The 18,952-nt window shown below is 28.4% G+C and overlaps 1 protein-coding gene across 1 annotated transcript in view; it reads left to right on the plus strand.

Moving 5' to 3' along the window:
* LOC123305814 overlaps positions 1-8,540 on the plus strand; it is a 156,500-nt gene extending 147,960 nt beyond the window's left edge. Inside the window, exons 4-5 of the mRNA XM_044887646.1 lie at positions 5,434-5,540; positions 8,418-8,540. Of these exons, the coding sequence (XP_044743581.1) occupies positions 5,434-5,540; positions 8,418-8,540 (230 nt within the window). The remainder of the gene's footprint in view (positions 1-5,433; positions 5,541-8,417) is intronic.
* Positions 8,541-18,952: the final 10,412 nt, after the last annotated feature.

Below are 18,952 nucleotides of genomic sequence, written 5' to 3' on the forward strand. Positions count from 1 at the left end.
ATGAGTTGTAAGAAAAAGTTCGAAAATTTGAACAGTAGGGCGGATTTGAATGCGATTTCTGCATAAATAATATGCATTTTAAATTGACCGTTAATATACTAAATTCACTGAGTTGAGTTGTAAGAGAATTATATTACAGGTATTTTATCATAAAGCTCACAGATAAGATAATTTGTCGCGGAAACGAAGCACTGAAGTTCGAAAATTTGAACAGTAAGGCGGATTTGAATGCGATTTTCTGCATAAATAATATGCATTTTAAATTGACCGTTAATATACTAAATTCACAGTTCGGTAATAGTGATGAAAATGATTACAAAATTGTAACTGGGTGGTTTTGGGATCGCTGAACGCGAATATCGCGAAAGAACCGGGCACCAAGCCCCTGTCTCGATATTTGTATTCAGCGACCTCAAAAACCCGCGGGTAACGAGTTTGGACTGATGATATAACGAATTTCCCGGAAACTCAAGGAGACGACGGGGATACCGTTAACCCCGAGCACTAAGTACCTCGGAGACCAATTCTGACGCGATATTCGTGTTCAGCGACTCGAAAAACTTCCGAGTTTAACAAGTTTGGAATCATTTTCATCACTATAAACCGAATTGTGAATTTAGTATAATTACGGTTAATTTAAAATGCATATTGTTTATGCAATTTGCATATATTTAATTTCTTACAAATCAATTTAGATCACAAAATTTCCTGACGCTTTTAGCGAATCGAATGCAGAAAACCGCATTCAAATCTGTCTTACTCTTCAAATTTTTCGAGCTTTGACAGTTTTTAGTGTTTTGTATCGTAATCTGTCCTCTTCAGTATTTTGTTAAAGAATATTTAAAGATTAATTAGACAAATTCAAAAATTTCATCTTGAAGCATTGCTTTACAACCTTGAAAATAGTCAACTTTGCATTTTCCCAACATCACTTAAAAACGGTAGCAAAAAATAGCATACCTATAGAAAAAATAGCAAAAAACTCAAAACATATTACGGCTTTAAAGACGTAAATGTTAGCTGTAAAAATAAGATAATTTTTAAAAATTGGGACAAGATTTTCACACGGCAAACTGTTGATTCTTATTCAGAGATATCTCCTGAACGATTATTATGCTAAAGTCTAAAACTTTAATAATTGAGGTATAACATGATATTGTAAAATTCGTGAAGGTTTTATGTAAAAATAAATAGAGCAGTGGAGCTACAACACTGAGGACATATTTCCCCTTCATTAAATACCCTAAACTATAAGATGCTTTTATAAAAAAACAGAAATCCTATAAAGATAGAAAGCTATTAACCTATTAAATTCTATCTCCATAGGATTTTTGGCTTTTTAAGTTTCATGAAATATTTATTTAAAAAAAAAGCGAGAAGAGGGTCATGACGTGACGACAATACCAAACAGCCTAGCTCAATTTAGAGAGACTGCAATTGACACTTTCAAATGTCATTTCTCTGGTACTTGATAAACTTCCTTGCCGATTTTAAACATTCTAACTTAATTTGAAGAACGTAGCTTAATCTGAAGAACGGAAAACATTGAAATAGCGCGTCCTCTCTTGGGAGTCTGAATAAAAAACCCTCTTTTGAATGTTACCTCATTTTTACTGAAAGAGCCTACTATATACGGAGTGGTCCAAGTTATAACAGTAGTAAAGTCATAACGTTAAAATAATGGCAATTTTACAATTAATTTATAGCTGTGAACGTCTTTTCTAGATGCACGGTATTGAGATTTTGGAAAAAATAAAATATTTATGTCAATTTTGTCAAAAGTGGTAGCTTAAAAAAGGTTATTGTATTTACAACTTAGTCAGTGGCATTAGAGAGTCTCGAAACGGTGTGATGTCACACATACGGCTCTACCGCTGTTTTTTGTAATTTCTCACGCTTGTGTATTGAGAAATAATGCCTATAAGAGAAATTGTCATTATTTTAACATTATCTACTATTTGATAAAATCGTATTTATAAATTGGATTACCCTGTATACAGAATGTCCCTAAATCACCGGACCAAACCGAAGTTATGAATATCTTGAAAGATTAAGCACCTTTAAAGATTAAGCTCTCGATAATGATCGTTTTTAAATATATGAATTTCTGTACTATAATATTAGGAAAACTTATACATATTTATATTAAACAAAGTTACATGAAATAAATTTAACTATAATTTATCACTAGATTTTTTTGCTAAGTTTAATATCTACAGTAAAATTATAAATTCAAACTTTAAAAATAATAATAATAATATTACATTATTTGTGATACCGAGTAGTGTCATACAGAATAATATACATCAGATTTTGTATACAATATATAAATATATACTTTTAAAAGTTTTTTATTTATAAATTCATTTATGTTATAAAACACTCGGCTTAATAGATATTATATTTACAAGCTTTTTTAAATTTATTTATTTAAATAAAAAAATTTATTTATTTATCTAGAACTTTGAAAATTTTCTCTATAAACATTATACTTGAATTGATGATAATAACGCTAGTCATACTAAGTACATTAAAATCGCAAAATGCGATGTCAAGCTGCTTTTTGGTATGATATTTGGACCCTTTTGGGAGTGTGAAAGCATAAAACAGTTGTGCTACCTGCATTATACCTGAAAAACTGCAAAGTTTACGGATTTATCCATTTTTTCAGTTCAAAAAAAATTTTCATTCAGTTGAAAAGTTTGGCTCAGCAGTTGAAGCTACTTGCAAATTTTCATTTCTCTATCTTTCATTTTTTTGGATAAAATGATACCAAAATTTTTCCCTAATTTGTTTCTTCTCGAGAAAACAATGATGTTTACGAAAAATTGTTTCATACAAAAGTTGTTTTTATAAAAAACATTTTTTACTTTTTAACTTTTGTTCTATCACTACCGGTTAAACAGAAGCAAAATTATAAAATTTTAGTATTTCTGAAAACCATGTTCAAAATAAGGGCAGACTGACCAGCCTTGTTCTAACGTTTCCCTGACTGACTGTCATAACTGTTATCTTTATGCAATATACAAGCTGTATAACAATTTTCAGCTTTAATAAATTCATTTAAATACCACGACATCATTAATGAATCTTATCTATTTATTGTTCAAAATAAATGCTGACTGGCCAGCCCTGTTCTAACATCTAACTGACTGACAATCAAAACTGTTATTTACATGCAATATACAATATGTATTACAATTTTCAGCTTTAGTAAATTCAATTTAGTACCTCGTAAAACTGCACCGTTTCGATAGCATATATCTGACCCCTGGTCTATCGTTCGCATGACTGACTGCAGTATGTGTGTGTACACAACTACTATAACCAAACCTCAAATGATCAGCTTTAGTTACCTCAACGAATTTTTTTTGTCCTGGCTCTTCCATTAGTAGCACAACTATTTTTGCTTACAAGACATAGTTCCACACTCCTCCAATGGGTTCAAATAATATACCAGCAAAGCAGCGTTTTGCGATTTTAATGTTTTTACTTTTGTAAGATATTATACTGGTGTTTTACTGGTGTTAATTTATTATAATTAACTTTATTTCCTGCAGCCTTGCTCATTATAAAAGTTTTCCCAATATCAGGTGAGAAATACGCTAGATCTAAGCACGCTAAAGGAATTTTAGTAAGAAACAGTAAACAGCTAATTCAGTTACAGTTTCTACGACGGTGCGATTTATATAGGTATATAAATACTCTTTCGGTACGGTGAATAAGTCTATTATTTCGGAGGAATTATGACTAAAAACAGAATATATCGTTAATTGAATAAATAAATAAATTTACATAGTGATATAGACGGCTCCACCCCCGCCCCTCTTTAGATAGCTTGCTCATCCACCCTCTACTGTGGCATAGTTGATATTTTAAATATCATATCACGTACAATATTTTCCGTCTATAATATGAAAATCTATTTTTTGTTTCCCTTTTTTTCAATTTGTAATGATGATACATGCTGTTTTTAATATTTTATTCATATTTCGTACAGAAATAATTTTTTTTTTTTAAACGTGATCTCTTGATTTTTAAGTTTTTGAATCTGAGATCAATGACATCACAATGCTAAAAAAATGTTTATTATGTTATAAAATTACTGATGTAATTGGGTAATTATGTGACCAAATTCCTTACGTTCATTCTAAAAGCCTAATCATGAATAATAAATACTACGATACTCGAAATAAAATTGTATATTAATTCTATTAAAAAAAATTAATTAACAAATGTAAACAAACAATTGACTGAGTTAATTGTTGAAATACCATGTATAGACAGAGTTGATTACGCAATCGTTTGTTTTTTTACGTCATATCAATAAAGAAAGATAGCCAAACATACATACACACTTAACTGATATTCCCATATAATACAAACTATATAATTTGCGCCTAATTCGCGCCATCACGGGTAAACAGTAATGTTTACGAAAAAATGTTTCAACCAAAGGTTGTTTATTTTTTTATAAGGAACATTTTTTATACTTAAACTTTTGTTCTATCCCTAACGGTTTACAAAATGGGTCCTATGTACCAAAGACCCAATTGACCTATGTTGCTCATTTACGAAATCGACCGAACTTTTTATGTCCTAAACACGCTATAAAAATTTCATCTTGATATCTCTTTTCATTTTTGAGTTATCGGGTTGACAGACAGACGGACAGACAACCGGAAATTGACTACATACGTGATTTTATAAACACCTATACCAAAATTTTGTTCGTAGCATCAATATTTTTAAGCGTTACAAACTTGGGACTAAACTTAGTATTCCTTGCATATTTCATATACATGGTATAAAAAGAAAACAGCGGCCGTATATTTCACTAAATATTGATATTTCGATTTAAACGCAACCATCGTCATTAGCAAAATTTGCAATCGAAACACGATATTTAGCGAAATGTAAGTCTGTTGTTTGGTATTAATTATATTTATAATAATAAATAAAAATTTTTTAATGTACAATTTTATTTCGAATATCGTGGTATTTATTTCATGAACTACATCTAGGCTCGATATCAACTAAAATTAATTCTTCTAAATATTTGGTTTTAATTGCATTGAAAATTAAATTCAGCAGTATTTTAGTAAATTTTTGAAGAACGAAAAATTTAAACTTTTGAATCATTTTACTCAATTCATGTGAAAAATATGAATTTTTTGTAAGGAATTTGGAAATTATTTTGTATAGACAATGTATAGATAGTCACTTTATGATAGTCAATATTTTTTATTATATTCTCAATTTCATCAGAACGCAAACACGTCGTATGATCAGACTAATTTCGGGTTGTTTGAATTTTTTTCGGAGGGCAAATTAAAAATGATTATAGTATTTCACTTATATTAACAAAAATTAATATGACATATAACGTTTAAAAAGTGTAAAATTTATTTTGATATTTTTGTAATGTTTCAGATATGACGACCGCACAAATTGAAGCTGAAAATACACAAATGACAAATGATTTGTATAGGTTATTAAAAAAGTATTCGGGATTACGAAACTTAATTCGAGAATTGAAGGTTTGTTTTCAAATATAATATACTTCCACATACTTTATCTATTCTCTTTTATATTGCATGAGTAATAATTATAGAGTCGTCGGTAAATTTGTTGAATTTTTTGATCCTTAAGAAAAAGTTAGATCAATCAAAATTGATTAAAATTTCATCAATGTTTTCCTGAGTTATCGTTTCACCCTTCTTTTATTGTAACTACCCAAAACCTGATTAAATTTTTAATCTGTTAAGTTCAAGTTACATATATAGCATCCATAAGCCTTTCCGTCGCATATCCAGATTTGCATTTCTCAATAACTTCTTTTAAATGACTGGACTTCTTTTTAGAGAATGTAATGTGAATGTTTTACGATCGTTTAGTTTATATCATATGCCCGAGTCTGTTTTTAGTTTGCTGGTTTCGCACAAATTGGACTCCGGTACCTTAGTGTGATTCTTCCTTATTCATGAATTTACAAAAGGCTTAATCCGCGTTTATCAAGCGCGTAGTAGGTGCCTTTGCAAGTAGTAACTACTCACAGCCTAACTTGCTTGGAAAGTGCTGATTTCAATCGATTATTTTCCAAATGGAACTAGAAAAGAAAAAATAACATTGAGTGAGAACACCTGTCGTGTGATGCGATGAGAAGGCGAGTGGACAGTAAAGCAAAAAATGCCATAGTGTCTCACAGGCCTGATACTGTACGGTTAAATAAATGGCCAATATAATTTTCGCAGCTTTTGTCTACTTTATCTCTATGTAAGTCCAGAAAATAAGAATATATAGTTAATAATTGGTATTACTATTGCAGTGAATATATTTCTCCATGTTTCTTTTTCAAAATCTTTGATACGATTCCACGATATTGTTTCTTTCAAAATTTTAAGTACCGCTCTCTCCAGTTCCATGATCATTCGAACGCATTCACTTTCCAACTTTATAAAGTGATAATAGCCTAATGAGTAATGAGAAAAGAAATAATGAATGGTTGATATTTTTAAAAAACAAAATTTATTTTTTGAAGTTTTTTAAGTCGTTAAGATAACATTTACGTTTTACCTTGTGATGAATGTACAAAAATGTCGATTCGTAATCAGATTCAATTTCATCCTTAGTTTGTAGAACAACCAATACTTGTACCTACCTTGCTCTGTGTCTTTCCGGATTTGATGCACACAGGTTCAAGTTAGCGAACTCTAATCAATGTTTGTATATTAAATATTCATCATCTAGATAAATTTTAATTGATGACACAAATCCCAATCAGGGTTGTAGCAAAAATTTTAAGGTGGACTTCAATAATTAATAAAAAAAGGAACCTGAATAAGTTGAAGGTAAGTTATTTGCAACTTTGGAAGTATTTTGAAAACGGCATGATTTCTTTAGCTAATTATTAAAATGAAATTTTCTTGAATGGCAAATACATAAAGTGGTACCCACGCCTTTCTACTAGAAAAGATTAAAACATCAATAACCTTTCCCATATACGCTTTGCTAGATAGATCCAACAAATAACACCGCACATTATCTGCAATCTGTTTCGTTAACTCAATTCGTTATCACTCAATGCCTCTGTAACGTTCCCTTGAAACTCAAAACTCAAAACCATCAATATATGAACCAAAATAATTGTTCATAACATGTTTTAAGATAGTTTTCTTATATACGTTTCTAATAACGACTCATACACAGTTTTTATGGAATTTGACCTGTTCCCATTTTAACCCCCCTTTGAGTACGCCTCTGATCATATTGCATATATGATACAATAATTTTATATCAATATATTTTCTAATTAAAAGTATGTTTATCGTGTCTGGTACATACATATACATATTTGTTTTTTATACCTTAATGTATACACTATTTACATTGAGTGTAACTAGAAAAGGATAGTCTAAGCTTTAACACTGTTATATAACTATTATTTTCGACTGATACTCCGAGTGTACTATGTTATACCGAGTCAATAAATAAACCTAAAATAAATACAATATTCAGTATACCTAATGTAATATTCAGTATACTACAATTCAAAATAAATTGAACCGTTCTTGCATGATATATTTTTTATTTGAGTTTTGGTTGAGAATGCTTCACATATTCGAGAATCTATTTATTAGGAATGCATTGTTTACTGTTTAAAGGACCCCGCAAGTTTAGAAAAGAAAATGGCTTTCTGTAAAATTTTTTCAAACCGCCCTGAAAATGTTCTTCGGGTCGTTCTGATCAAAAGCTCTCATAGCTACAAAAAATTTTTTTGTGTAGTTTTCGAGTTACGTTCTATATAACTAAAATGTATTTCGTGTTATTGTAACAAATTTTTTGTATTATAATAACAAAAAGAGGATTCATATTTATAAATTTTTGATTTGTGTCTTAATTGAATTGGTCTATCATCATAGAAAGTTTTCAATTAAAGAATATCAATATGTCGATAGCAAAGTTGGATGCATTAATTTAGATTTAGCGTATACATAACTTTTAATAATTAATTTGCATATAAATAATCCCTAGCCGTACTCATCATAGTCATTTCAAATAATAATTTTCCAATCAAAAACTTTTGGCATACCTTATGGATATTATTTGACAATACCAATAACTTTAATAGGTACGTAATCAATTTATCGTCAAATGACTTCTTTTTTGGATAGTTTATTATAGCTATAATTTATTTGACGTAAGTTTTCATCCTAAAATTTCGAGTAGGATCAGAGTTCATAATTTTATGACAACGAATAGTTTCATCGCCTCAATAATCAGAATATAAGGGTTACACTTGCATGAATAACTTGTTTTTCTTTCTCGAATTAATACACACTAAGTCCTAAAATATATTCTCTTTTTTATGATTTCTCATAACTATTTGAAAATTTTCAAAAACATTTTGTTTTCAGGTGGATTACGTGAATTCCAAAGTGTATCCAATGTTTCCACGCTACACTATGCTAAAGGATATGATCAAAGATATAATGCATGATCCCGATTACATGGAAGTGTGTCACGAAGTAGATGTTTAGTCAGAAATGTCATCATTGGCAAAGCATAAAAAACATCGACATCCAAGTACATCAACAAGCAGCGTCTATGAATATGACCATGATAATTTTAAAAATTGGAAAATGTAATCAAATTCAAAACAAAATTAACATTGTGCGTAAACGCAAACATAAAAAACGTAAACGTAAAAAAAAAATATTTTGTAGTGTGTAGTTCTAACAAACTACACCAGATAAATTGTGATTGATGTGTCTACGTCTAGTATACAGTACGTCTGTCGTTCTAGTAAAAAGTTGTACGAAAATTTGCTCTAGCGAGTTTTATTGAGAGATGTTTCAAAACATAAATGAAAATAAGATTTGATTGATTGTGCAGTGTGTTTCATTTTAGTTTGTAAAGGGTGCCTACCAACTATTCCACGATGAATTATAAGAAATACAATATTTTGAGGGAGCTTAGATCGGAAAAATAAATTTTCTGTGGGCTTCATTAAGTTAAAAAGAATTTATTTTAACTTTAAATAGTTTTATTTCGGAGAAATTTTCTTCAAAGAACCGTTTATATATGTCTTAAATATATTACCATAACAAGTTATCCCTTATTGAGATGAAACGTGTAAAGAACCAACAAAAGATTGGATATTCGATAATTGTGTCTAATTTCGCACGTTTTCATAATTTTTTTTAAAATTTATTCCGATTTTCCAGGTTTGTCAAATTAATTGTTAGTACCTGGATGACCGAGCTTTGTTCGGTAACTTTTGAGTTAGAAAAACACAAATTTTATTACGAATATAAGAACCGTTTAAAATGTCTCCACACAATTACCAATTTGAATGTCTCGGCAATTAATTTTATTTCTTTAGCTACGATAAACACCAATAGATGTCAGAAAGAGTCGTATAATTCAGTTTTTTTCAATTTTTCCTTAAAATACAAATTAATGAAATTTTTTAAAAATGAAACCTAGTTAGAACAATTGGCTAGAATAAAAACCTAGTTAGAACAAATAAAACCTAGTTAGGACATCGAACAAATGTTTGCCAAACATCCGAGTTGCAGCGATGTGAAATTTCAAGCAACCAGATCACACATACGTACTGCTGGACAAACATTTTTTTCAATGTTTTCCACCAAACAAAATGATAAGAAAGAAGATTTTAACTTCTTATCATTTATTTTTTTATTTGTTCAAAATGAAAATCCCATCTTTGAATGTTTGGAATTTTTTATTCCGTTAATAGTGGAGATATAATCAAGTGCCAGTCTTTGGTACATTTTTATGTTGAAAGCTAATTTTTCAAAATATATCTGACAACAACAACAAATTTATTTTTTCATTTACTAATAAAATAATTCAAAAAACGTTTTAAACTTGTTAACCCACAGAATTTGATCTTCAAAATAATCGATATCCCTCTCAAATTATCCAATTTGATATATTGATAAAAATTATCGTAAGAACTTAAAATGAAGCACCTGATATAATAATGAATCGATCGATCATCGTGTAATAAAAAAATATTCGCTTTAATATTGTATGTCATTCCATTTTTTTCAATTTTCTTTTTTTAATAAACAAAGGCCTAAAATAAAAAAAAAAAATTTAAGGGTTATTCTATTTTTGAGATAATAGTTAACATCTGGATTGTGGATGGGTATATAAAAAAAATGTGCCAATCAAAAAAAAAATATACTATTTGTTTCTAAAAATATTTTTTTATAAAAAATGAGAATGAAAACCAAGACTTAATTAATTAAAATATTAAATTATTTATTTTTAATTTTTAATAAAAATAAATGAGAAAACGCTTAAATAAATTTAAAATAAAGCTAATAAAAAATTATTATGTTGAATACAAAAAGGAAATACTTGTAAATAATACCAAAAATAAATATTAATTGTATAGAGGTGATTATTTAATACAATTATGTACAGAATGATTCAATATGGTTTCATGTATCATAATTTTTAATTAACAAAAATATAACAATTAAGGAAAAAAATTGATTTCGATCTGAGAAATAGAGACTAAAACATTGTCATTACAAATTTAGCAGAATTGTTTGATAAAACCTGCGAAAATAAGCGAGAAAATTCATATTCTTTATTTGCAAAATCTCAAGTTGTAGTAAGCACACAAATAATTTTCCAGAATAAAAAAAAAAATGTGTTAAGGAAAAGCTTTTGGATTCAAAAGAGATTAGGTATATTACGGTAACTTTGGGCCTTTTCAGAATAGTGTCGTGAAAGTACGGCGCCTTAATGATTAAAAAGAGCGACAATTAAAATAAAATGTCAAAGAAATTCCAATAAAATCATAAACTTTTGATAAAGTATATCAAACTATATTTAATTTATAAGTTCTATTTTTCATTTTTCAATAATATACTTTCATCTATAAATCATATTTTAAAATAAATCAAATATTAACTTCTTTTTAACCGACTTCAAACAAAACATTATATTATCGTTATTTTTTACTTTTTAGTGCATATTAATTTATTTTGGAAAAGTTTTTCTTTTGAAGTCGGTTTTCTTTTTGTTAAAAGTTTTTTATTTTGTTTAATTTTATTAACATTTGAAATTTGAATAACAATTTAAAATTATATTTCTTACATATATGCCCGCTCTTTTTATGGTTTGGTCATTCCATAGATCACTACTTTTTATTAAGCGTGTACCCTTGTTTTTTTTCTTTTTTTAATAATGAATTTGTGCTTTTTTCTCTTTAAGGCTCCATCATCAGAACAATTCACAATCACAATTATTCGCATAAATAAGATTCCTATTTAAATAATTGCATATTTTCTTGTTAATTGTATGGCAATCTATTTGATGGGTTATTACTTAAAAATCGAACCATATTTAAAAATACATAACTTTACATATCCTTCAAAAATACACAATATAAGAATTGTATGCATGTCAAATAATGAATCATACTGTACTTTTTTTTTAAATTATATTAAAGCTGTCCGAATGTAATAATGCGTATATAAAAAATATTATAAATAAATGAAAAAGTAATAATTATATTATTAAGAAACAAAATTTTGTGAAAGACTTGTGAAATTATTGTGGAAGGTCTTTCTATTGTGAAACACTGCCATATCGATTATAAAAAAATATTGTTTTGTAATTAAAAGAAAGAAAAAACAAAAAAAAATATGATTATCTCACATGCAAAAATAGTTTTTATGTCATCTAAATACAAGATAAAGCTTCCAAAAACTCACAAATTCTTTTTCCATTTTATCAAAATACATCTACAGCTCGAATAATGCTTTTAATAAATAAAATAATAAAAAACGCTGTCTTTGGAACTCAAAATGGATTTAGCTTTAGTTCATTAAAAAAATCATAGATGTTTATACCAAGTTTTGATATATTAATTTTTAGTAGAATTTAACTAAAAATAGGGCTAAAATTAATGTTTGTTTAATCATTTTAAGTTTTGTATAAAAACCTTTGATTGCCATGAAAAATGATTATTACAGCATCTTAAAGAAAGCGAAAAGGGAATGAAGAAAAAAGCAAAGTTTACAAAAGAGTTTCTTTAAAATGATGGAAATTTTATAAGCAAATTAAATTTTTATTTTTGATTATTGGTTTAAAATTATGTTAAAAATTTAAAACAAATTTTTTTAAATTGTTGTCTATTTTAGAAACTTATTTTTTACATCAAAACCCTAGTGTGAACGTCAGCACGAAGGCAGTAAGATTCGGAGCTAAAAGCGTCGTTAATTTCACGTAATTTTCAGCTTTCGAATAAAAGTTGTTAGTATTTCAGAAGCAACTTTTAACGGGAAAAAAACAAATTGGACCCAAATCCGAAAGATTGCGATAAATTTAGTCGGCAAATTGAATGCTATAAAATCGTATAAAGCATGAAAATTTGTGGAATGACTACAAGTAGTATAGTTTTCTTGTTCAAATGACTTGGACCGATGTTGCTTCTATTGATCTCCTAGAGGTCTATAAACAATCTAATAAACACCATTCCACTAAGAAAAGAAATTAAAAAATAATTTTTAATAGTATTTTAATCATAGTTACCTGTCTTAAAAAGGTATATACATCTATGTTAAAACTATGTATGTTATAACTCCCTATAATCTTCATTAAATCAATTAAAACTCTTAAATATTATTATCATTTTGATTCTTAGATTTTTTGGTAAAAACATAAAATATTTTCACGAACAAAATGAATGAAAACCTGAATTAAATGCCTATTAAACAAGAAAGTGTATAATTTTATAGACAAACTTAAAAATATGCCTCATTATTAATATTATTATTAATAATAATAAATTGTTATTGCATTTTTGTTATAGCTTTATAAAAGTATTTATAGCGCAAAGGCATTCAAAAAAAAATTATTCAAATATGTTGCTACATATTTATAAATTTATTCTATTTTTGCTTTTAAAAACATTTTCAAATATCTTCACTATAAGCCTGTGTAATGTGTTCCTTTGCTAGCTAGATATACTGCCCAACCTTTAATTAACATTCTTCTCGATGTCATTATACCTACTAGAAAGACTACTGAAGAAACGCAAATATTTATAAATACAATTAGTCCTGAAAACGTCATTTCATAGAAATTGTTTAACCATGCCAAAAAGTGTATTTTTTGAGAAAATAAAATAAACAGCAATGATGAAATTTCTGGACTCTGGGCCAGTTTAAAAGTTGGTGAAATTTTTCTATAAATCTAGTTTCGGTTTTGAAATGCAGATTCAACAAAAATTAAACAACGTAGGAGTACCAAGAAATTCTAGAGTCAGTCTAACTATTGAACACATTGAGATTCTGACAACTAGATTTTTTTGTAATTGAAAAGCAGTCGTGTTTTATATCTTAGAAATTTGAACTCATAATTTAATGTGGTTTTTTGCCAGAGTAGATACTTTGAAATAATGGATAGAAGTTTTGCTCAAATTATCTCAAAGCTTTCATAAAATACTTAATCATAACTTTCATAAATCTTAACTTGTTCTCTTGCGATCATAAAATTCTGACATTCTATGTGGACTATATTTGACGGATTTTGTTTAAGCACCTATAATAAAAATATTTAGCTAAATTAAAAAATAATATTATTATTAATAACCTAAATCTATCAGCATTAGAAGCATGGTAGCATTATACCCTTAAAACTAAAATTAAAAGATCAAAATAGAAAATTGATTAATTTTACCTGCACAAACATTAATATATATATATATACTGGGTGTTCCAAACCACCCGTCCAGGCTGATTATTCTGAATAGTTTAAAAAAAAAATTGAAACGAAAAAACACGTATCAAATATTTTTTGAAACTCTATCTAACCATACCAAAAACACCCTCCACCCTCAACCCCTGTTAGGGGTAGGGGGTGTAACTTGAAAAAATCAAATGGAAACCCCTATTTTTTTCTGCAGATTTGGATTCTTCAGAAGAAAAGACAAACATTTTGTCTAAGAAATTTTTCCCGATTTTCGGTAGATCGCGCTACAATCGACAAAAATCGTTCTTTTAGATTTGGCATAAGAATTGCGCCGTTCAATGACAAAAATCAAAACGAAAAAGTAAAAAAAAAGTTAGAAATTCAACGAAAATAAAAGAGAAGCGAAAATGTCGAATTGCGGTAATTGAGGTAAACCACTAGACAATTGGGAGGATACTAAATAAAGCTCTTAGAAAGAATTAGATATGAATCATTTTAGATTTAATTTTTTTTCAGACTTTCCAAAATAAAAAAAAACATTTTTACAAAAATAATTTTTCTAAATCATAATAAAATATGAAAAACAAAACAGAATAGTCTTTTCTTCAAAAAAACAAAAACAAAATTGAAAATAACTATTCTCGACTCAAAAAACTTTTCTCGCCTTCACTTGAACTGCAATTCTAATGCCAAATCTAAAAGAACGATTTTTGTCGATTGTAGCGTGATCTACCGAAAATCGGGAAAAATTTCTTAGACAAAATGTTTGTCTTTTCTTCTGAAGAATTCAAATCTGCAGAAAAAAATAGGGGTTACCATTTGATTTTTTCAAGTTACACCCCCTACCCCTAACAGGGGTTGAGGGTGGAGGGTGTTTTTGGTATGGTTAGATAGAGTTTCAAAAAATATTTGATACGTGTTTTTTCGTTTCAATTTTTTTTGAAAACTATTCAGAATAATCAGCCTGGACGGGTGGTTTGGAACACCCAGTATATATCCCTGCAACCAAAAAAAAATTAATTAATGAATAATGGATTAATGAATAAAAGTATTAAAAAAATTGAACCCTTAAAAATTGCTCTTGAGACGTTGAATAATAAAATATATAAGGAAAGTAATAATTTAAGTACAACCAAAAAATTAAAATAATAAACCTGTAACAGATAAACACAAATAATGTGAAATAAAACCAAATAATTTAATTTGATTTTAGTTTTAGGGTTTTGGTAATGCTACTGAAGAGAATTGCCAAAGCACTCTAAACACTCCTAGTTAATTAACAATAATTTTTTTGTAAATTAATGTAGCTAAATATTTTCATTGTGGGTACTAAAGACTATTTTAACGACATTTAGAGGTATGACGTTTTCATAATCCACTTCAACTTCCTTTTTATCCTTTTTCTAAAAATAGTTTTTTATTTGAAATTCTCAACGATTGATAATTAAGCATTAACTGATTGACATGAATATCATTATAAATCCGAATTATGACCAAATTTTTGTACCAAAACATACTTTGCATATCGTATTTTACTAGTTTATAATAAGGATATATCGAAACAAATAAATAAATCAAATATTTAATAATAAAAAGTTATTGTTTAGATATCAATCTATATGGTGTAATGTAGCAATCGTTTATTTTCTCGTGGATCATTCGATTTACAAAAAATGCTTTCCAACGAGAAGCATTATTTTTTGGATAAGTAATATTTTCTTTAGTTAAAATGTAGTTTTAATAGTAATTTTTTAACGACCCTGCAGGTCAAGGTCATCATTAAATGACTCTTTTTGAACCCAACATTTTTGAAATATGTCTAATTAACTTATCATAAGGATATTTGACATTATAGACTAAAACTTTTCATTCGGTATATTATTATATTATCAGCATATCATATAATAGACCGAATAATTTACGATTGCTATGTTATACCTTTTATATATTCTATTTTTCGAGAGATTTGTACATCGGGCTCGAAAAGAGACATTCCTGAATACCTTATTAAATACAGAGATATAAAAACCCAGTAAAACAAACAATTTAATGTAAGATTTTTGAATTAGAATCTTTATGCTTTGGCACTAATTTGGCACTAAAGAAGGTCAAATTAGTTTTCATTAAATGGGATCAGTCAAATCCCAGTGCTTTGCAATGGGATCAGTCCATCCCGCAGTGACGGGTTCGTTTGAGAGAGAAGCTTTCATATTCATACAGACCGTGTAATTTGGCGTGCTCCTCTTCAAGAAAAAAATTTAGATAGATAATTCCCTGTATCAAGGGTGAGGCTTAATATTTGACAGACATTTTATAGTGGCTCGAAAGTCAGGCTGTTGGCTAAATTTTGCTAACGGAGGACTTTTCTTTCAGCAGGCTAGGAAATTTTTTTATTGTACAACAAGCAATATTAATTGAAGGCGGTATTCAAATAAGTAGATACACAAATTTTTATTCAAATAGATTCCACGATACTCGAAATAAAATTGTACATTAAGAAATTTTATTTAAAAAATACAATTTAAAAGCATACAACAGACTTAGATCTGCCTAAGTATCGATATTTTTGAAGCGAGATGTAAATCTGTATGTTTTTAATTGTATTTTTTAAATGAAATTTCTTATATAGTTTTATTTTGATTATCTTAGTATTTATTCTATGTCTCAATTTAAAGTCACCAAAAATTCACTTTATTAAAAAATTATTCAAGCTAACACTCGAAAGAATGAAATGTCCGTTATTTGATACCTCATTTAAATTTTCAAGATGAAATTGTGTCTTGTTATTCTTTAACCAATCATTTATTACACAAACAATAAAAATAAGTTTAAAAGTTGGTTGATGTTACCAACAATTTAATTTGTCATTGATTTGAAAAATTTACACATTCTTTTACAGCACATATGGTCGAGCTGGCAAGACACTTGGAATGAATCCCAATACGACGCGGGTTTGGTTCCTGGTATTTGTCTAGTTTTTCATTTTTGTTTCACTTGACTACGATTTCTCTTTATAGTATACACCTCTAAATTATTGGAACAAAAAGACTTTTTTATTCATAAAAATGAATTTTCGAATTTGTAAGAGTAATAAATGCTTGAAGTATCTGATGTGAAAAAATCTGCAAAGAAAATTACTTAATGCGAGATTACTTTTATGGTGAGCTTGGTTTGTTAAAAAAGGACATTTACAACCTTTTTAGGCAATGACTTGGGTGGTTAGCTGACCCAAAATATGATCGAGTTGATAAGACACTTGACATGAATACAAGAGACTTAGAGACCCGTAATCGTTTCCTGGTATATCTTTGATTTCAATCCTATACAAGTTTTTCATATAACCACAAACAATTTTCGGTTTCGGTCGAAAGTAATAATAATTATTGTATAGTTATTATATATTTTACCTTCTATAACTTGCAAATACAATTATGAGATAAGTTTTTTGCTACATTTTTTCATTTGATTAAACAAAAAGAATTATTGACAATTTATTGCTTTATTTACTGGGTTAATAACTATTCTTAGTAAGATATTTGATATTCTCTCGAGAAAGAAGAAATACTTCAAACAAAACAATATTTTAATTTAAAATAATGTACATATCGTTAAATAATTTAAAAATAAAATTCTTACACAAACCTCAGAATAACTGACGCAAATTTTGAGCAGTGATGTCGCAAACATTATAAATATTCTTGTATAATTTATTTATTTATTTATTTAAAGTCGCATTTTAACGGCGAGGTCATTAACGACTACTATTTACAAAACATTAATTTGCTAAATTTTATCTAATAAATTCACACTTTTAAGAAGGGAGATGGCTCGAAGACATTGTTCTTTATTATTTAATATTACTTTGATATTGTTTTACAGACCCACGACTCTTCGTTGTTGTTAGAGGCTCTCACATTCCACCATTATATGTGGAACGGTCAGTATGGCTCCACAATTTTGACATGCCTATGGGCATGTCTTCGTTATCAGGTGCGTGTGGGTGAGTTTTGTGTGTCCAATTCTCATTCTGGTGATCAGAACCTGGTTTCGTCTGAAAAATTTGGCAACTGAATCGAACACACTCTCACATATCTCGTTCAGCTTGGTTCCGCCTAAGTTGCACCACTGTTGGTCCCATTGTGATTTTATTTTACAACTGAAGAGTTTCTTAGCATTTCTGTGGGTGATTGCGATATTTGTATCGAGCTCTACGAGAATGGAATCCTTTGCCGCTATGCCAGCTAGCTCGTTTGCTTTTATACCTTGGTGAGCCGGAACCCATACAAACGCAACTTTTTGGTGGTGATTTCTGGAGGGCTACTATTTCATCCAGTAGTACATGGATCAGTTGGACTAGAGGGTGCATGTTGTGCTGGTTTTTTATTTTTTGTCTGCAGATTAACATAAATTATCGATACCCAAAGTGAGCTGGGGATTCTGGAATCAGTAGGTTTCGATTACTGCTTAAATTATGTATCTAGTTAATCTGAAGTTTAACTCTTTTAAATAAAAACTTTGTGTTAATTGTCTAATTGAACCCTCATTTATTTTTAAGAAAGCTCTTTTACCTGTTATTTCATACCGAAAATAAAAATATTTTAATCCAACACAAAAATTAATAAAAATTAATTAAATATATATATTTATATAAATGTGTATTTTACGAAAAAAATTTAATAATTTGTTGTTATGAACAGAGAAGATGCATTATTCCATTATTATTTATGTAATCTTAAAAATAGAATTATTTGTAATCGTCACTGCAATGATCTTTCAAAATCGAAACATTGTGTAAGTTTTTAATTAAAATAAAAACTTCTGTAAAAATATTTGTATTACAAACTTATTTAAGGTGGAACTTAACGAGATACAATACTGTTTTTCTCGAAATTTCTTGTACATATGTTTTTTTATTTCACAAAAAATACACGGATTACATGTAATCTGTGCATTTATTGTGACACTGAGGATATGCTATGTTATTTGAGGCAAAATCCCAAAAAAGGACTATGTTCCAAAAAAAATAAAACTCTCGCCAAAGTTAATTTTTTCTTTAAATGAACAATTGTTTACTTCCGGTCAGTGAAAGGATCTTAACTAAATAAGCTCAATTATCTCGTTTTCTGGTTCTACGTCCACGTTACGATTTGACAGTATTAACCCGTCACAATTTTCATCGTGAAAAACAGTAGAATTCTATCTCAGATACTAA

Source organism: Chrysoperla carnea, chromosome 1, assembly GCF_905475395.1.
Source record: "Chrysoperla carnea chromosome 1, inChrCarn1.1, whole genome shotgun sequence".
Lineage (NCBI taxonomy): Eukaryota > Metazoa > Arthropoda > Insecta > Neuroptera > Chrysopidae > Chrysoperla > Chrysoperla carnea.